General features: G+C 35.5%; 1 protein-coding gene across 2 annotated transcripts in view; it reads left to right on the top strand.

Annotated features, from left to right (window-relative positions):
- USP9X (ubiquitin specific peptidase 9 X-linked) overlaps positions 1 to 20833 on the top strand; it is a 101936-nt gene that overhangs the window by 57668 nt on the left and 23435 nt on the right. The window contains exons 16-30 of one of the 2 annotated variants that reach the window (XM_066980093.1): positions 307 to 649; positions 2291 to 2386; positions 4252 to 4463; positions 6138 to 6378; positions 6576 to 6725; positions 6833 to 6953; positions 7392 to 7522; positions 7787 to 8065; positions 8768 to 8893; positions 11503 to 11628; positions 14948 to 15114; positions 17729 to 17837; positions 18440 to 18586; positions 18711 to 18857; positions 19581 to 19788. In XM_066980093.1, the coding sequence (XP_066836194.1) occupies positions 307 to 649; positions 2291 to 2386; positions 4252 to 4463; positions 6138 to 6378; positions 6576 to 6725; positions 6833 to 6953; positions 7392 to 7522; positions 7787 to 8065; positions 8768 to 8893; positions 11503 to 11628; positions 14948 to 15114; positions 17729 to 17837; positions 18440 to 18586; positions 18711 to 18857; positions 19581 to 19788 (2603 nt within the window). Of the gene's footprint in view, positions 1 to 306; positions 650 to 2290; positions 2387 to 4251; positions 4464 to 6137; positions 6379 to 6575; positions 6726 to 6832; positions 6954 to 7391; positions 7523 to 7786; positions 8066 to 8767; positions 8894 to 11502; positions 11629 to 14947; positions 15115 to 17728; positions 17838 to 18439; positions 18587 to 18710; positions 18858 to 19580; positions 19804 to 20833 lie in introns of both variants that reach the window. The other variant, XM_066980086.1, reaches the window with a different exon arrangement.

Below are 20833 nucleotides of genomic sequence, written 5' to 3'. Positions count from 1 at the left end.
ATGTATACAGTGCTTGGTGTTTTAGTGTAATGCATCTTTTGCCTAATTTTATTTCTTTCTTGTTTGAAATATAATGTTCTGACGGCTGCAAACTTTTACCAGGAAATCATGGGGCTAACTATGAGAGGACTGATGATGTAAATATAGTTTTCAGGATTGTACTTAGATGATTGTGTGTGTTTGTGGGTGTGTGTATATATACATATATAAAATGCATATTCAACTTTTTGCTTGTATTTCTTGCTGAATTGTAACAGTAGATGTCAACTAGACAGTGCTGTTAATTGTCTCTTTGTTTTGCTCAAGATTTTTATTGAAGGATGGTCAGCTGTGGCTGTGTGCCCCTCAGGCGAAGCAAATATGGAAGTGTTTAGCTGAAAATGCGGTTTATCTTTGTGATCGCGAAGCCTGTTTTAAATGGTATTCCAAACTAATGGGGGATGAACCAGACTTAGACCCTGACATTAATAAGGACTTCTTTGAAAATAATGTGCTTCAGCTGGATCCTTCCCTATTAACAGAAAATGGAATGAAATGTTTTGAACGTTTCTTCAAAGCTGTGAACTGTCGAGAAGGGAAGCTAGTAGCAAAGAGACGAGCCTATATGATGGATGATCTGGAATTAATAGGATTAGACTACCTTTGGAGGGTAAGTTAATGGGAGGAAATAGCTGAAAGGTTAACTATTAAGTCCTTCTCAATCTTCTTCTTTAAATATTTTAAGAATGTGTAATTTATTACTTATAAACTAGAATTACAAAAAGCTTCCTTTTCTATTTAAGTACATAGGCGTTGATTCCGCTGTCTTTCCAGCAGGTAAGTTGGTAGTCTTGCAGACTGGTCTGTGGACTTGAGAATTTAATGGGAATTTATTTGAAACATCAAGTATATTTATGTGTGCATATGAGAATAAAAATGTGTCTGTATTGTTTAGGAAGAATCATTCGTGGTGTATCGTCTGTAGGTCTTTCTCTCTCCTTGTGTACACACACAATTCATTTTATGGACTTCATAAGCTTACTCATGTTATTCCTTCCAGTATGGTATACTGGAGTGATTCCAGATTAGACCAAGTGATGACTGGTTTGATTCTTCTTGTATCCGCAGCCCTTTGCCTAAACATGGTTATAGCTTTTCAATGGAAGCATTATAGCTTCTTTGTAAAAGCATTCTGAAGCTTGCCAAATCCAGTAGTGAAAAACATCAGTATCCAATTTAATACTTTAGTTTTTCAGTCTTTCTAGTTTTGAAGAGCTGCGTAGAACCCACAGTAGCACTCTGTGGCATGGTTGTTGTGACTGTTTTTTCGACAACATGCTGTGTGTAAAGCAGGAGTCTTCAGTAGTTTTGGTTGTGGCTTGTTGAAGGGTTAGGTGTTTTAATCATCATGTTAAAACCAAATCAGTTAAAACCAATCAGTTAAAACCAAAGTAGATTGGGATTTTTATACAAGTAAGTTTTCACGCAGTGGTTGAGTACAAAGTGCCCACGTAATGCTAGACACAATGCTATTGTATGTTAGTTGTGGGAATCAACTTAATTGGATTTGCCCTGCCGTTTGGCAGCATGACAACTCATGACACATCAGCCCAGTATGCTGCAGAAGTTGCCTGTAGGCTCTGCTTTCAGTGTCCATGAAGATATGGTAGATATTAATGGAAATCTAGATTATCAGAAAAATAACTCATTCCCCTATACCTCTCCCACCCAGCCCTGGTCATTTAAAATACTTGAAAATTCTGGGTTTAGATCTTTTAATATGGATTGTTTAAGCATCTCAAAGGTACATGTTTTATAATGCTGTTCTTAATATCGTAGTTCAAATGCCCAGATACCCTAAAGGAATACTAACACAGAGTTTGCAAGTTTGGTATGTCTAGCTCGTTCAAGAATACAGTCAAGAATGCATTCAAGAATACACAATACATACATTACTTGAAGACAGACTTCAATGCTAATATTTTAACAAATTGTCTTATTTTCTTACATAAAAATGGAAATGTAATGTGAAGGTGAATATATAAACATTATTTTCATTCCGTTTATAAAACATCAGCTTTTTTCTATCTCTAAACTCCCTTTAAATACTTAATTTTTAATTGTGACTCTTACACAATTAACTAGTATAATTTGTATTGGTTGTATGTAACTAAGCATTTTTGCTACTTCCATCTTATAAATTAGACTTATTATTGTGCCAAGGTATTTCTATGTAGTTGTTTTTAAATTTTATACCATAAAGTTATAACATGTTCTAATACATTTTTTGTTTGTTTTTTAATTACACAAGGTTGTGATTCAGGGAAATGATGACATCGCAAACAGAGCAATAGATCTTCTTAAAGAGATCTATACCAATCTTGGCCCAAGGTTACAAGTTAATCAGGTAAAAATAACAAATTATAATGTGATAGAAAAACAGTAGTAAAATTCAGTTCAGTGTTATTTTGATACTTGAAAGTATTGAAATTGGGTGGGGTGGTTTCCTTGATAAAGAGTATACTTCTGAGTCCAGCTGTCAGATGTGGAATTAAGAGTATTTTCTGATATGTATGGGCTGAGCTCTCATAAATCTTTTGCATTCAATTGATCTGGTGTATTTGCTCTTTCTACTCGCAAAACAGCTGATATCATATACTTAAGAAAACCGTCTGTTGAACTTGCAGTTGTGGTACTTGTACCAGTATGGCTGTATCTGTTGAGTGTTGTCACAAGCTAATGTAATATTTTTTGTCTTGTCCCTTATAAAGGATCACAATGTTCTGTATAATTGTCAGGCTGAACTCCAGCAAATCAGATATTTTCTCCCTACATTAATTTTTGCAGGGAGATGCACTTTAGTGAATAGAGAGAGAAGGTAATGAGTTTTTGAAAGGTCAGGGGAAGTAAACTGTTGGGATTTCTCAAATTTGGGGGCGGAATATTGTCCTTCAGACAATCTCCAGTTGATATCTTGTCAGTTTTATTTCTTAAGACTCTCATGTTCTTAGTTATTTTCAAAAAAAAATAATATTTTTATAGACTTCCAAACTGCCAGTTTGGTAGATAGATCACAGCTGCAGTAGGTGGTACACTTACAGCCATGCAAGCTACATCTTGCTGTTGTGGCTGGACTCAGTAAGCATGCATAGATCTGTTTTGCAAGTGGTTACATCTGACACTTCCAGGAAGTGTTAGATTTGCTTAACATACGTGCAAGTATTGGGCTTCAGTGTGCTGGTAGTTCCTCTGCTTCTGAGTTACTATCAAGAAAAGTGGCTAGTGGGTTGGGTATCTTGCCACAGAATAAAGACCACCTGGTTCTACCCCCCTGCCATGGGCAGGGACACCTCCCACCAGACCAGGTTGCCCAACGCCCCATCCAGCCTGGCCTCGAGCACTTTCAGGGATGGGGCATTCCTTCTATCTAATCTAAATCTACCCTCTTTCTGTTTAAAGCCATTACCCCTTGTCCTATCACTACACTCCCTGACCAAGAGTCCCTCCTCAGCTTTCCTGTAGGTCCCCTTCAGGTACTGGAAGGATACTATAAGTCCCCCTGGAGCCTTCTCTTCTCTGGACTGAACAACCTCAGCTCCCTCAGCCTGTCTTCGTAGGAGAGGTGCTCCAGACTTTTGATCAACCTCGTGGTCCTCCTGTAGCTATGACTTAATATAGTCCGCAGTGGAAGCATTTTCTTATACCTGGAGACTTCAGACCTTTTACGATGATACTATAGGTTGTATGTCAGTCTAGGTCAGGCACAAGGTGATGCTAGGAATCAGGCAGAAGGAAGAGATGTGCTGCAGCTGCCGCTATACTTACTGTAGCTTGAAGTCCATTTATGCAGAAAAATAGGCTATTTGGAACTAGGTTGCGAGATTTAAACAATAAATAAAAATCTGGTGTTCTCTAGCTCTGTGTTCACTCTTAGTGTAAAGAAAGTTAACCTATCCTGGATTGTCAGCTTGGGATTCTTTAATTAAGTCTGAGTTACTGAATAAGAGGAAGTCCAATTTAGAATTCTCTGTGCAAACTTCCACTTTTTCTATTGAAGTGCAGGTTTACGCTCTACAGTTACAGCTACTGATGACTCGTGCAAGGTTTTTGAAGTGCATGCTAAATTAGAGCTCATTTGCTATGCAAGTGTATTCTAACACGGAATAAAACTGTTTTATAGAGCAACTTACCTGTTTTTTATTTCTACCATTTGATTATGAATGTTGTTATTTAGCATTTGTTGTAAATACGCCAATTTTTTAATGTAAATAGGTAGTGATTCATGAAGACTTCATTCAGTCCTGTTTTGATCGTCTCAAAGCCTCCTATGATACATTATGTGTGTTGGATGGAGATAAAGACAGTATTAATTGTGCAAGACAAGAAGCAATACGAATGGTCAGAGTGTTGACTGTTTTAAGAGAGTATATAAATGAATGTGACAGTGATTACCATGAAGAGAGAACTATCCTACCTATGTCAAGGTATGTGTGAAAATGCACCGTTATGATTTTAATTTCTGTTAACTAAAGTATTATTAACATCCTGGATTTCATATTGTGAAGGGTTTCTGTTCATAGATTGTATTTATGGAATTTCAAAATTCTGTTTTCCCTGTATCTGTCTTATCCCTGTATTCTCTGATCTGTAGCTTTAATAGTTTTTTTTAAAGGAACAGGCATTCTGCTGTACATGAAAGGGAGAAGAGACCTGAGAATAACCTTGTTTCTGGTCTTTTGCTCTAGAACTGGCACTGTGTACCTTGTGGCTAGGTTGTTTTGGGTGTATTTCCTTTTTTCAAATAGTTACTTAAAAGTAATACCATTCTTTACGTTAGCATGGGCAAATCCTCTTTGTTTTTCATAGCCCTTTCATACTAAAAACATGTTGCCAGTGTGTGTCTTATTCCTCAGGAGTTGTTTAGAGATGCTGATCTTACTTGGCAAGCTTAAATTTAGTACTATCTCTAAATGAAATATTCTTTACGTTCCCCATAAAAGGGGGAAGAGGAGAAATGACACTTCAAAGTGCATTTATTTTCTGTATACCTTCACTCTTCTGTTTGTAATGTTAAGCCTTGGGTAAAAACTTCAATTCTAGCTGCTCCTTCTTTAACTCTGTCTTCAGTACAAAGAAAAGGGAAGCACTTAAATCCAATGTTGTGTAGATTTTTTTCATAAAGAACATAATGTATCTCATCAGAGAGGGAAGCAGAAGAGAAGAAAACTATCTGTTGCAGCATTAGTAGCTGCTACATGTGGGGAGAAATTCCCTAAAAGAAATAAGGAATATACTGAGTATATGGATTTATGATGCAGTTAATGTATATTTTTAGTAATGGCTGGGGGTTGCTGCCCCCTTCTTATATTAAATGCACCCTTTGTCAAGAAAACTGAAGAGTTTCTGTTTCTTCATGATGTGGCAGTAATTGTAGTGCTCCTACAGCATTTTTATTGTATATATTAATTGCAAGTGCATCTTGTTTATGTGGGCACTTAGTTATTTGGACTTTTTCACAGGTGTTGTTAGCAAGAAGCTAAGGACTTTTTGCCTTGTTTTGTTGTATGGGATTAATTTGTTGGGGTTATCTAGACACACCTTTCCTAGTAGGTGCCCTGCCAATGTGCAAAGTGTAGTCACTGCTAGTGTGAAAATGTTTCTTCCTTTTTTTTTTTTTACTTTGTTTTAATTTTCAATAGCATTGGGATTTTAAAAGTGGAATTCTAATATAAAACTTTTAGCAACTGTTGACAGAAGGCATTGGTGACCTGATGGCTTTTTCTCATCATGGTATATGTTAAAACTGTGTTATGTTACTAAAAGAGCAAAACATAGTTGCCAGTTTGATTGAGCTTTATTTCCTTTTGATCAGAAAATTACAAGCAAGAGAAATGACCTAAAACTTTATAAAAGACTTCTTACAGTTCTGTTACTGTTTATAACCTGACTGTAAAGTTGACTGTTTTAATGCAGTTGTACAGCTCTTGAAACTTACCATGTATGTTTAGTTTGCATGATTGCTGGTGCCTTCACAAAATAATCTTATGCTGGAGTATACCACCATATGTAAAGATTTGATGAAATACAAAATAACAGCAGGAAAAATTAACGTATTTCATGAGGGCAAAAGAAACTTTATCTGGTTTGTTTATTTTCAGAGCTTTCCGTGGTAAACATATCACACTGGTAGTTCGTTTTCCAAATCAAGGCCGACAGGTAGAAGATTTGGATATTTGGTCTCACACAAATGACACAATTGGCCAAGTACGACGTTGTATTCTCAATCGTATTAAAGCCAACAGTGCACACACAAAAGTAGAACTGTTCATTGGTGGTGAGCTGGTGGATCCTGCAGATGATAGAAAATTAATTGGCCAATTGAATCTCAAAGATAAAACGGTAAGTGTTGCACGTTGATTATTTATTTTGCTTGTCTTTTGTAAGTACTTAAAAATACCATTAATGGAGATCACTTATTCTTTTGAAGCAGTTCCCTTCCTCCTTGTAATGTGCCACTAACATTCTATCAGATGTTTATTTAGTAAAGAATCTTCATTTTTGTGTAATCTTAATAAAACTGTGATTATGTTTTGCAGCTAATTACAGCTAAGCTCACACAGATAAATTCTAATATGCCTTCAAGTCCTGATAGTTCTTCTGACTCTTCAACTGGTTCTCCGGGCAACCATGGCAATCACTACAGTGATGGTCCAAACCCAGAGGTTGAAAGCTGTTTGCCTGGAGTGGTAAGCATGTACTGAAATGATAGTTCAGAAACATTTCTCCTATACTTTGTCTTTAACCAATTATTTTTGTGTGTTTTCCTGTTTGTTTTTAATTTGCTTGTTTCAAGATCATGTCACTGCATCCTCGATACATTTCTTTCCTTTGGCAAGTTGCAGACTTGGGCAGTAGCCTAAATATGCCACCTCTTAGAGATGGAGCACGTGTTCTTATGAAGCTCATGCCACCAGGTAAAACTGAATTTCATCCTGTTTTGTCTTGGTGACTACATTTCTCACTTGTTACATAAAAATGTAATCAGGGAAACGTTTTCTGCTTCCTGCTAATTTATTGGTATTGTAATTCATGACTGTTATACTAATTAGGGTTGTAAATGTACTTGCCAAATCAGTTATTTTTTGCCTGTCATATAAATGTACGTAGTTTGTAATTGATGCTGGGGTTCAGTCCCACAGTGCAGTTCAGTGCAGTGAAAATAAAGAGAAGCGTATTTTGAAGTGATTTTGTGGCACTATTTTAGCAGGATCATGTTTGTACTGACAGAAATAAACAATGCACAACACTTTATAGTCTGATGTCTGTCAGTCACATTGGTAATTGTGAATGGTATTGGGTTGTTCTGAAGTAGCTGTATTACAAAATGTTTATACATTGTGTTTTTATTGCAGATAACACTACGGTTGAGAAACTAAGAGCTATTTGTTTAGATCATGCAAAACTTGGGGAAAGCAGCCTTAGTCCATCCCTTGACTCTCTATTCTTTGGTCCTTCTGCCTCACAAGTGCTATATCTAACAGAGGTTTGTGATGCTTTGCCTTTTCTTTGAAAAATACAAATCTTCAACTCTTTTTTTTTTTTTTTAGTCTTTTCTGTAACGTTGTGGAAACCTAAGATCATACACTGTTTAGTAATGAGCAATACCTAATAGTTTACTGGAGTAAACTGGTGCATGGCCAGTACTGTCAAAGCATTGTTTAAGAAGTACATCAGCATAGTCTCATGTTTTAATCATCCATATTCGAGCTAGTGCTCCTCTGTTAACTCTTCGTGTTTCGTTCTACAGGTAGTTTATGCCTTGTTAATGCCTGCCAGTGCACCTCTGGGAGAAGATGCCAGTGACTTCCAATACAACTTCTTAAAAAGTGGTGGTTTGCCTCTTGTATTGAGCATGCTGACTAGAAATAACTTCCTGCCAAATGCAGATATGGAAACTCGGAGGGGTGCTTACCTTAATGCTCTAAAAATAGCCAAGTTACTGCTAACAGCAATTGGATATGGCCACGTTCGAGCTGTGGCAGAAGCTTGTCAGCCGGTTGTGGAAGGCACAAGTACAGTTTCACCGGTAATATAAATCTTCCTTGATGCAAATAGCAGCGCACTGTGAATTTATATTTTCTGACATGACATCTGTCTGTACTCTCCGTTGACAGTCTCTTAAAGCAAGTTGCATGTCAAGAACTCAGAGTGCTTTCAGATAAAGTTGTGTGAGAAACCTAAAAAGTAGAGAACAAATCCTGTTTCTTTCTGACTGTAGAAAGTCAGGTGTGAGTTTCACCTGGCTTTATATGTGCTTTTCAGAAGTTTGCATGGTTGTCAGTACAGGTAACTTCCAGTTTTGAGGTACATCTATCCCATAGATGTGAACTCAGATTCTTTTGGTCTGCTGAGTCTTTAGAAGGGCTTGTGGCTTCCTTTTCAGATCATCTCCATTACATGTCTAAAGTAATAGATTTTGTGCTTGTTCAACATGTTAGTTTTTCTACATCCGAACAAATATGGTGTAGGTCAATATTTTATTTCTGTCCTCTAATAGTAGGCCCCTGGCATAGAGCCCAAAGCTTAAAATTTGCTGCAGTCCTTCTTGGACAGTTGCTTTCATGTGTTCCACCTTTCTTTTTTCTTTGAAGTTCTTTCCCAAGTAGTTGCTTCCAAGCAACTGTTCCTTCCAAGATCTTACCTACTATTACCAAACCCTTCCGAGTAACTTTGTTTTCATATCTTCTTTTTTTTTTTCCCAATGTAAAAATAAAATACTTTCTTACAGGTAAACCAGGCTACGCATGACCAGGCAGTGGTGCTACAAAACGCCCTACAAAACATTCCTAACCCAACTTCAGAGTGCATGCTAAGAAATGTAGCAATACGTCTTGCACAGCAAATATCTGATGAGGTTAGTAAATTCCTTTGTGTATCTTTTTTTTTTCCAGGAGTATCATTTTTTTTTTAAGTATTATTAAATTTATAACTTCGTAACAAAGGGAATTTCCTCCTTCAATGTCATCAAATGTTTTAAGTAATGTTTGTATATGGTTAATAAGCTGTTAACTAATTAAAAGTATTTCATGAATTGTTTCCATATAGAATTATGAAATTCCGAGTCTAATAGCATGAAGAGACTTAAGTGAGCTAGGTCTCACACAAGCTCTTTAATGGGTTGTGAATAATTATTGAACTTATATCAGAAATTTGGAAACTCAATGTAATAGATTTAGAGAAGCTAGTGGCGTTGAGGTTTGTTTTCAAAAATGTTTTTGTATTGTTCTTTTCTTGGTTTTCTTTTATGTTTTGGGTTCTAAGTAATACACTCTTCTTGAAAAGAAACACTGAAAACGGGAGGAAATTTTAAATATTGAGCATGATTTTAAATAGTAGAATGTAAGTCTAAAATCCTTACTAGTGTATCTTTATATATTGAAACCACTTTAATGATGGAAGTGGAAAAATGAATTGTGGAGATGGGCAAGGTTAAACAGTGTGCTTTGCAAATACAGTGCTATGGTACTATATGGTGTGACCAACCACATTTGGAATTGGTATTGAGTCATGTTAGTGAAAACATTAGTTAATTCTGCTGAATTCTGAAGGTGAAGCTAAAATCAGATTTTCTGTAGCTTACTCTGTCAACTTGAATTGAGATCTCTCTGTTTCCAGTGTAGAAGCACTGAATGTTATTGTTCGATACTGTACAGAATCTCTGCAAAGCTATCTCCAGAACATTTCTGAGATACCTAAATAAAAGCAGTCATATTATCATCTTAATGCTGAAAAGTAGACAACAACTCGTTTATGAACAAAGATAATTGTCTGAAGAAAGAACAATGTACTAAACTGCAAGTCTGAATCATCTGTCTTCCATTAGTGGTGGTGTTGCACCTATAGGTGATTTTATATGTAAAATCAGCCAGTTAAACTCTGATTTAATTAAATTTCTTCCATAGAAGAAGATTCTTTTGAGATGAGGTATGAATAAATAGTCCTTCATTTAAAATGGTCCATTTTGGAGGACTTCTAATAAATACATAATTAAATTTTTTTCTTTCAACAGGTCCATCAAAGCAGCAAAACCTGAACATCTTTTAGAAGTGGCTAATCAGTGTTGCTGTTTTTGTCTCTTTTCTGAAATTATTAAAACCACTTTAGATCTAGATTTCACATATGTTCTAGTTTGTTCTTTGAACAATTTTTTTCTTTTGCTTTTTTGATGGTCAAAGACTCTTCCCTCCTGACCTCACAATCAAAAAAAACAGAAATGTAAAAAAAAAAAAAAAAAAAAAAAAAAAAAAAAATTGCCATGGCTTCTGTAGGCCAGGCAGAGGACTACAGCAGAGAGAGAAATCTCTCACCTTTTTAAAAAAGGTTTTGGTGGTTCGTGATTTTAAAACTATGATGATATTAAATTTGAAAATGTTCTTTCTTTGACAAATTTTTCTTGTAATGCTGCTACTGTAAGATTTCTTTGCTTGTGACAAAGGTGAAATACCTATTTTCTTCTAGCTACTGTTAATGTTTAAAAGCAAGAATGCACACTGTTCAGGTCTTCTGATGAGGTTGGCTTATTTGTTAAGCTTCTAGAGTCTCATTATTAAATGTGACCATTAGAAAAATGAAATTTGAAATTTTTGAGAACTGCCTACCATTTGTTTTTAAAGATTGTCCAATCTTTTGACAGTCCTACTTTCAATATGGACTTGAGTCAATGCAAACTGTAAATAATGGCAGTAGTGTTTTGGCATTAATTTTGGTGTTGAAATGTGCCGTGGCTTAAGTACATCAGCAGAAACTACTGGATGTTAACTCAGACCACATCCAAAATACCAGAGTAGTTTTACATTCATAAAATGTGTGATCTGTGTTCTTACTCATTTTAAACCCTGTATAACTTGAATTCAGAAGAATCACTTTATATATTAATGAGGCACGTGATAGGCTTTAGTTTGTCTACCTGTCAGCTAGTGTGGTAATTAATATCACAGCAAGGGCCGAATCCTAAAATAACTTAAACTTGTTACATTACTTTACAGGCCTGCTGCCTTCCAGATGCATGCTTGTTTTTGTTTTCAACTCAAGGAATTTTTAGCACTGAAGTAAAAAAGCAACAAATGAAATGTGTTCCAGTCATCGCTCAAGTAGCCAATAGCCTATTCTCAGAATCTAGACTTAAATTGGTAGCTTCTGCTAGTTAGTTATTTATCAAAAATATTCATTTGTAGCATTATGATTTAACATTGTGATACATCTAAAATATGTGCTACATTATACCAACAAAAAAATAAAATATTAACTAAGTGAAGTACAAATGCTTTTCTAGGTACAAAATCTTTTTTCATATTTAAGGAAAAATCAGAATGTTATAAAAATTTTAATTTTAAACTTTCTATAAAGTTCATTATTTAGAGAAAGTAGAATCCATGGTAACATCTGTAACTGCTTTTTTATGTTACTTACGTTTTTGTTTACTTTGGCTTATTTCTGTTTTTGTGTGTGTGTGGTTTTTTTCAGGCTTCAAAATACATACCTGATATCTGTGTTATTAGAGCAGTACAAAAAATTGTCTGGGCGTCAGGTTGTGGGTCAGTTCAGCTGGTGTTCAGCTCTAATGAGGAAATCAGTAAAATTTATGAAAAGGTAAGAAACTCTTTTCATTGTGGCTTGATTATAGTGACAGCTCAAAAATGCATCTGTTCTGTAAATTGCTGTGACATGTTTCCAGTACACTTATGTTCCATACCTATATAAGCAACACTAATTTTTCTAGTCTTCAAATTTAAAAGGTCTGTTGTACAAAAGTTGATTTAAAGAATATATGCAGTCTGTAACAAGAACTAATTCATCTGAAATTGACACTGAAGCACTGGTAAAACTATGTAAATGCTAATTACATAATTTTTTTCATTTCATTATGTAGGTAGGTAAACCATGGTTTCACACATGGTTTACATAAATAGTTTGGAGTTGGGATGTTTCGTGACGTTATCACATATTGTGTTTAACCAGTGTTGCTTATAGTTATGAGAAATATTAAACTATTTTGAGAGTAATTTAATTTTTTGTTGCTGTTCTCTGAACATCTTGTTTGTCTTACAAAATCAAATTTACTACTCATTAATACCTTCCTGAGAGTAAAAGGGAAAGGAATGTGTAGGGGGATCTAATTTTTGGCATTACGAGTGGTTGTGTTTAGATGATCTGTTAGAGTACTTGAGCAAAATGCAACACCTTTCAATTTAGTTTATGTAGTGGTATGATAGCATTTGCTTCTGTTGTTACTAGAATGACCATGAAACAAGTTGCCCTCCACACACACTTTTTATTTTGAGGCGATAACTTGCATTTAAAATGTGGTTTGATTAGTATGACAGTCCAGATGTGCTCTTACATCTGTACATTTGATGTGTATATTAAGAGCAGTAGAGTAGCAGAGAAAATATACCTGGCTAAAAGTAAATAAAATCACGTACACACTTCTTATCCTCCCAACATGCTGACTTATATTACAACTCTTGGTACAGCTGAGAGTATATGTTATGTTGTAGATTATTTAAATATGGTAGAGTTTATTTCCTGCTTGGGTCAGTGATCGAGTTGCTTGAGGATAATGCAGAAGGATATTGTCTTATTAAGGCTTAATAATACTCTGGTAAGTCATGACTGCTCCTCCTTCACTGACTAACACTATGTTGTAGCAGTTGCTTCTGTTGTTAACATTTTGGACATTCTCGTGTCAGATGTGCCTTATTTACTGTGTGATCTTAGAATCAGGTGATGAGGCATTAGAGAAACAGATTAGGTTTCCCTTCATTTCAGTATCTTGCTTTTTTTTTTTTTTTTTACATTTTTTTTGTGTGAAAAATTTACAGTTAAATTTTGTAAAAATATTTTCCAGCAGCTGAAGTCTTAAATGAAATTTATCTGTGCATAGGTCTCAGGAAAGGCTTTTTAGAGTTTCATAATACCATTGTTACTGGTCATACTTCAAAGGGTTTTTTTGTTATTGGTTTGTGTTGTGGTTTTTTTTTTCAATTCTTGATGCTTATATGGACATTTGTAGTAAAAGGCAGGTGCATTTGGTTTATGCTAAGCAAAGCGGAAATAAAAATTGAAGGGGAAAATTGGAAAAAAAAAGAGATTGCAGAAGTAATAAGTAGCTGGATTAGAGTACTTTTAGTTAACTTTTTCTCTCAATGTTATTTTATCACAGAAGTAGATGAATATGATGCAAGAAAAGACACATTAATCTAATACATTGCATTTGCTTACAGAGCAGGAAAAATAACTGCTACAGTAGTTTTATAAAGACTGAATATTTAAGTGACTGATGGACACTGGCTTATACTGAGAGCAAGCGATTTAAGAAAAATGCTTTCTGTTTCTTAAGTCAACCACTGAACTAGATTTTATTTATTTTTTTAACCCTTAAATCGTAAGAGCACTTTAAGTCTGTGGGGGAGAGATTTATCATTAAATGCTAGATCAAGAAAAAAAGTGGGCTGAACTTTGTGGAATTGTGAATAAGCAGCACTTCAGACTGGTTATGTTAACTATAACTTCTGAAGAATGTTCTTGAGCAATTTAAGAGTATTCTGAACTTCACTGGTGAATTCAGTTCGACTTTAAAGTCAAGATAAATTATTTGGAGAGCATAGATTTTACAGAATTTCTTCTGACTACTGTCTCAGAAAATACGGAATGGCAGTCCTCTTATTAATGGATTGAGAAGACTGCGTGCAACTTTCTGTCTGTCGGACTGCCATTTCATTATTAGCTTAGAGAAGGCCCATAACTTTCTGAAGTACTACTCCAAGTATGCTGTTTATACAGACCAGTCAGCTCCTGTTGTCAGAATATAGAGGAGCACTTTGAGTACAAAATTCACTTTACCTTGCTACTAGATCTGCACCCATGCAGAAATAACTTTTTCTAAACAAGGCATCAGTGTTAAGCAGGCACAGTTCTGAACTTGTTGAAGCATTCTGCTTTTACCTTTGTGTCTTGAGACATCTAAGAATTGCTATATCCTCCCACTGTAGTGGTAGGGACCTTACTGATATTTTAATTGCACAACTAAAACCAGTGTTTCTGGCTGGTCTGAGACATACTTGTCTTCTGCTGCTACTGTTTATGTTTAGTCCTGTCTTTTGTATTGTTATCCTTTCTTTCTGCCTACTTAATCCTTCAGTGTATAAAACATACACTTACTTTCTTCCTCTGGTTAATGTTGCTAACCTGTAGGCATGATTACCAATGAATTAAGATGGAAACCTACTCAGGTTTATTTTCTTCAGAATTTCTTCAAGCTAATTCATTTTGACTTAGATGGAGAAGGGGGCTTGCTTCTATTTGTAAAGCAGTTATTTTCGTTAATAGGCCCCAAATCACCTCATTTAAGTGTTTAATTGAAAGATTAACCTATGCACAGAAGCTATGTTACGTTATGAAACAGCTGAACCAAATTTCAATTTCGTCAAAATAGTGACGAGCTGAATTAATTCTAGCAGTGCTAAGAAGCTGTTGGTCAAGTTAATTGTGAGATTCAGAGCTTTGTAAAACTGAACTTCTTGATGACTTACACAGCACTACAGCTTTTCTCTGTTTTAGTAGTAACTGTTTTCAAAGCTTTAAACTCCAGGATTCTAAGTAGTGCAGAAAAACATCTTATTAAATAATTAATTGCTGCAACTTCTGCCTACAAACTTTCTATTTAACTTCTGACTTAAGTTTGTGCTTTCAATCCTCCTTTAAGAATCTCAGTACTGGAAGTTCAAGACATCCTGAATAGTGCTTTGAATCACATCTGAGTAAAGTGCATAAAATATATGGCATTAATAATCCCTTAGTAAACAAGTTCATGGTTTGGGTTTGTATTTAGTATGTACACCTGGAAGCTGGTTGGATTTCTCCAGATTTTTTTCCATCCTACGTTGTGCTCTCTTGTTTATTTTCACAGACAAATGCAGGAAACGAACCAGACATGGAAGATGAACAAGTTTGCTGTGAAGCATTGGAGGTGATGACCCTGTGTTTTGCTTTGATTCCAACAGCACTGGATGCACTCAGTAAAGAAAAGGCATGGCAGACGTTTATCATTGATTTACTATTGCACTGTCACAGCAAGTAAGTTTTGTTGGTCTTTTTTGATCACAAGTATTATTTTCCAATTCAGAATGAATAGGTAGCCTAAACACAGAGAAGTGACTTACTTTAATAATTTTTTCTACTTTACTGTTTAACAATATAAATCTGTAACTTTGATACCTATCACAAGATGATAGTGTCCAAACGAGGGCAACAAAGGGCTGGAAAGCATGTCCTATGAGGAGAGGCTGAGGACGCTTGGTTTGTCTAGTCTGGAGGAAAGGAGGCTGAGAGGTGACCTTGTTGCTCTCTGCAACTTTCTGAGGAGGGGAAAAGGAGAGGGAGGTGCTGGTCTCTTCTCACTGGTAGCCGATGACAGGATGCTCAGGAACGGCACGAAACTGCATCAAGGGAGGTTCAAAGTGGACATTGGGTTAAAATTCTTTACTGTGAGGTTGGTCAAACACTGGAACAGGCTTCCTAGAGAGGTGGTTGATGCCCTAAACCTGTCGGTGTTCAAGAGACATTTAAATAAGGACCTTAATTCTAAGTTTTAACTTTGGGTTAGCCCTGAAGTGGTCAGGCAGTTGGACTCTGTGATCTTTGTAGGTCCCTTCAAACTGAACTGTTCTCTTTTATCAGTCCTATCTTCCATGTACTCTTAAGGAGAATATTGTCAAGCCTGACAATGTTCTGCTGGTAGCTTTTGAATAATTAATTTATATTTTGAATAAAATATTATGTGCTTTACATTTTTTCAGAAATCGTGAACACTCACTACATCAGAACACTGAAGTGACTTAGATGCAGTAGAACTTTTCAATAAATACTTTCTTTCCGTTATGTACAGACAAGATACAGTCCTGGCAGTTTGAGGAGGTGGAGAAAGTTTAAATTTAATCCTTTGGCTTTCTTGCATCAGAGTGGTAACACTTGTGACTCATCACATGACTTGCAAACATTTATATAAAGCTGTCACATTGGAGCTGTCATGTGGCACAGTGGCAGCATCTTTGTGGAACTAGTCAAGTTGTAGCTCTCTAAGCCTCTCAATATGTTTTACATGGAGTCAGATTGTGGTACTCATAGGTGACTGGCGTCAGAATTTGGGTACATGTAGGTGAAACTGTGGAGTGTTACAGTGAAAATCCCACAAGCTTTATTAGCACATTTTATTACAGCCTGTGATACAGGATGTTGTATTTTTGTCTGAGAAGTTTTATGAAAACATTGGCTCAGCAGTCAGATCCCATAAAGAGTTACCAATCATTAAGAACAAAACCGCCCCCCACCATCCCATGGTCCTTCTGCAACTCAGAGCAATGCAGTAGAACTTGCAAAGATCAGAGAATGGTGACAAGGAAGATCAAAGCTCTGAAATAACTTCCATCTGAGGAACAGCTGAATAGCTTGGGGCACTTTGTATTGGAGAAAAGATAAATGGTGGGAGGAAAATACCACAGAGACCTTTAAAATCAGAAGTAGCAAAGAGAATAAATAGGAATAAATAGGGAACAGTGTTTCTTTCCCTTTCATAGTTGTAAAAATTTCTTGAGCGTAACATTTAAGCAATGTAAACCTTCAGAAATGGTTTGAGGGGTTCTTTCATGAATTTGCCCAATGGGGGCTATAAAATACTACTTTTGGTATTCTTGCTGAACCACAAGCTGCTAGAAGCTGAGAGAACGTTCTGGGGAAGTATTACTGCTTGCTTTCCGAAGTGTATACCAGAGACAGCGTCTTAGCCTAGGTGCTTCTTTGCTCTGACCTCATGGTCATTCTTGCGTGTCTCTGAAGCACAGTTAACCATCCATAGGAGAACTCTGGAAGAAATAGAATACTTCTGTGCGCTTTCCATAGTCACCCTAAGTGCTGAAAACAATGACAGCCACACCAAAAAGACATTAAAATGTAGTTTCTTACATGTTGAGATACTTTCATAGAGCATAACATTGATTTTTTTCTCTCTTCCCACCCAAGCAGAGTTATGTTTCTAGGTTTTACAAGACATGATACTAAGGCGATCTTAAAATTTTGAATTTTTAAAACTTACAATAGGTTTTATCTTTTTTTCTTTAAGTTTATCCCTTCCCCACTGCAATATGACTGGTTAGATTAAGTTCTAAGAAGGAAAGTTTATTTTAATGTCAGCCATTTGAATTTTCAGGGGTCCTCTTTTCTTTAATCTTCTGATGATAAATTTTGATCTCATTATAGATGCTTAGCATACTGCTGTAGTAAAAGGTAAAAGTGTTTTTACGAGGATTGTTTTGTTTTGTCTTTTAGGCACATCTTATGCTTGATTAGAAAGAAATGTAAGGCAACATTTATTTAGGGTTGCAAACTGCTTGATGAGCTATCCAATATTTGCTGGTAGATGCGCAGGTTTGGTGGTTAGTTGGTGATAGTTTCTTTTACTTTGAAATATTTGATTTGTGGATCAGATTTTGTAATAGTAACTCATGTCTGAAATATTACTTGGAGAAACAAAGTGAATAGCCAATGAATAATTGAGGTATTCTTTTTTTCTTTTCTTACATGCAGTTTTAGGAAAATGGCATTAAGCAGTGTGACAGATGAGCACACTTTTTTTTGGACTGTTCTTTTTGGATAGAGAGATTGTATTCAGTGTTTTTTATTAAATGATTTTCAGAACTGTTCGTCAGATGGCACAGGAGCAATTCTTTTTAATGGCTACCAGGTGTTGCATGGGACAGAGACCTCTCCTTTTCTTCATTACCCTGCTGTTTACTGTTCTAGGGGTAAGTTGCCAGAGGTAAAGGCTTAAGTACAATGTGATTCTCTGTAAAAGTAGTAAGACAAAATATGTGCAAAAGAATGTAAATTGCTATGAATGTAAATTGCTGTTAACAAGTCATTAAAATATAAATTCCTTTTGACCTGTAGATAAGCAGCAAAGTGAGTTTCAGTTTGATGGGGGAGTGTGTATTCATTTTCTGATAAGAATTTCAACAATAAACTTTATATATTTTTATATATATATATATATATATATTCAGTCTTCAGTGAATGTTAACCTTCAAGTAAAAATCATTAGCAGATTAGATACGTACAGATACTGCCTTATTTTACTGGGTCTGGTAGGGCTTTTAAATTCTGCATGCTTGTGGCACTCTTCAACATTTGATCATTTCCCTGTTTCTTCCCAGTGAAGTATAGAAGGTGGTGCTAAACAGTCCAGAAACAAATTATTAGCAGCTAAACACAATTGTAAACTCCTAAAAGGTTAAAAATTCTCTTGTTTTTCTTTCATATTTACTGCCAGTTTTACAGAAAACATTAGTGTTGCACTATAAACGGAAACATGTATGAATTATAAATCATTCATTTTTGGTTTACGTAGAGTACTGCAAGAGAAAGAGCTAAGCATTCTGGAGACTACTTCACTCTCTTAAGACATCTTCTGAACTATGCTTACAACAGTAATATTAATGTACCTAATGCTGAAGTTCTTCTCAATAATGAAATTGACTGGCTGAAAAGGATTAGGGTAAGTTTTAGGATCAATTTGTGTCTAATAATCAGCTTTTTTATGTTTTGCTGTGAAGTATAGTTTTACGCTTTGCTTAGATGTATGCTATTTTACAGTATCTTAACTTTCTCTTAAATGGCAGGATGAAGTAAAAAGAACAGGGGAAACAGGTGTCGAAGAAACTATCTTAGAGGGTCACCTTGGAGTAACAAAAGAGTTGCTAGCATTCCAGACACCTGAGAAGAAATACCATATTGGTTGTGAAAAAGGAGGTGCTAATCTCATTAAAGTAAGCTTTCTGACTTGTAGTTTCTTGATTGTTACTTCTAAATCAATAAGAGAAGCTTTGTTTCTTGTGGTCTATAAACACAAAAGGTCCCAATTTAACTGTTTGAGGGCTTCTTATTGGAGTTCAGTGTTTTCTTTAAAATATATATATATATATTTCATTTGTAGGAGTACTTGAGATTCTCATTCTTCAGAATCACCGTGTGAGATGTTCCAAGACTCAGCAAACATCACACAAGGATAGTGAGCTAGATACAGGATAGACCTGTATAGGACTACTCTCTTTCACTGCCTCTGTATTTTCTTTTTCCACGTGTTCTTAACTAGTGCTGTTAATGTTTTTGGTAGGTTTGAACAAATGCACAACATCTGGCCATCTCTTCAATCAGACATTTTCTTTATGTATCTGACATAATACAGCAGCAATGTTTTTTCAGCAGTAACGGATAAAGAGCTTTATATAATACTGATTCGGAAAAAAAAATTACCAATCAAGAATAATATAGGTTTATTTTTAACTTGGGGAAGGAGGTTCCACTGAACCACTTTAGAGTAGAGTTATTCTGTTCTAAATGTAAAAGCTTGCTAGGTTATCGATCTCAATTTTAACTCTTATTTTTATGTACTCCAATTCTTATTCATTTATGTAATAAATTCTGATCTGTTACAAAGTAGTGTGTATTTTTATGTTAATAAGTGATTTATTTTCTTCTGTCTCTTTCAGGAGTTGATAGATGATTTCATCTTTCCAGCATCCAATGTTTATTTACAGTACATGAGAAATGGAGAATTGCCTGCTGAGCAGGCCATACCAGTCTGTAGTTCACCAGCTACTATCAATGCTGGCTTTGAGCTACTAGTTGCACTAGCAGTTGGATGTGTCCGAAATCTCAAACAGATAGTAGACACCTTGACTGAAATGTATTACATAGGTACAGCTATCACTAGTATGTAATATTTTAAACTATTTTCTATTTTTTATATATATAATGTATTTTTGTTTGTGTTATCAAGTGAACTAGATTTTTTTTATGTTGTGGTTTGTAGCTGCTTTTAATGTTGCAAAATCAGGCCATCAAAAGTTAGAAAAGTCTGTTAGTGTAACCTATATTTACTCTTCTTTATTCATTAACGTACTGACTACATTACATGGTTGTGTATCCGTTACAGCCCCCGTCTCGTAGGAAGAGACTCTTCCTACTCTGATCTCTGCCTATCCGCCTTTGTTCCTACCAGCTCTTGAGAACCTCATTCTGTCCATCTTCTACATTTGTCTAATTGTTTCAGGCTCTGCCTAACCAACCCCAGCACCTCATCAAATACTTTCTGCCTAGTTTTAATGCCAGTGTCTTGGTTGCTCATCTTATTTGTCATCTTTGTCTGTACACAGACACGGCTCCACTGTTCTGTTCTGCTTTTTAGCACCACACTAATTCTTTGCTTGTCATAGTCCTTTCTCTAACATTTTTGTCTCATTTTTGGCTTTGCCTCAGCACAGGTCTACACTTAAAGAACTTTTTCCTTCTTAGTGGAGAAAGATTATAGCAAATGTATGTACAAAAATATAGGCAAGTTAGTGTTTTAAAAGCTTACAGTCATGAAAAATGGGCAAATTTTCACAGGGATGGCAAAAAGTTTGTAGTTAACACACCATTTTTTATCAGTAAAAAACATATGAAAGATTTTCTTAAAAACGAACAAACAAGACAATATTTTGTGCAACCCTGTATAGGATAGCTAAACTATTTAGGATGTAATACTAACAGGGGTAAAACGGGCTGATATTTCACAGAATTTTAAAACTTCTAGAGTTTAGCAAAACTATAAGCAACTAGAAATAGTTGCAACTAGAAACTTTGTTTCCCATTATTTCTAGTTGCAACTTTGCAACTAGAAATAGTGGGAATTGTCGGCTGCCTCTCACAGTAGCAGTGCTGCTTGCCAAGTTGGTGGTATCAGTGAGTCTCTTGAGTAGTT

The sequence above is a fragment of the Anser cygnoides genome, chromosome 1, assembly GCF_040182565.1.
Source record: "Anser cygnoides isolate HZ-2024a breed goose chromosome 1, Taihu_goose_T2T_genome, whole genome shotgun sequence".
Lineage (NCBI taxonomy): Eukaryota > Metazoa > Chordata > Aves > Anseriformes > Anatidae > Anser > Anser cygnoides.
This window is presented reverse-complemented; position numbering and strand designations above follow the sequence as displayed.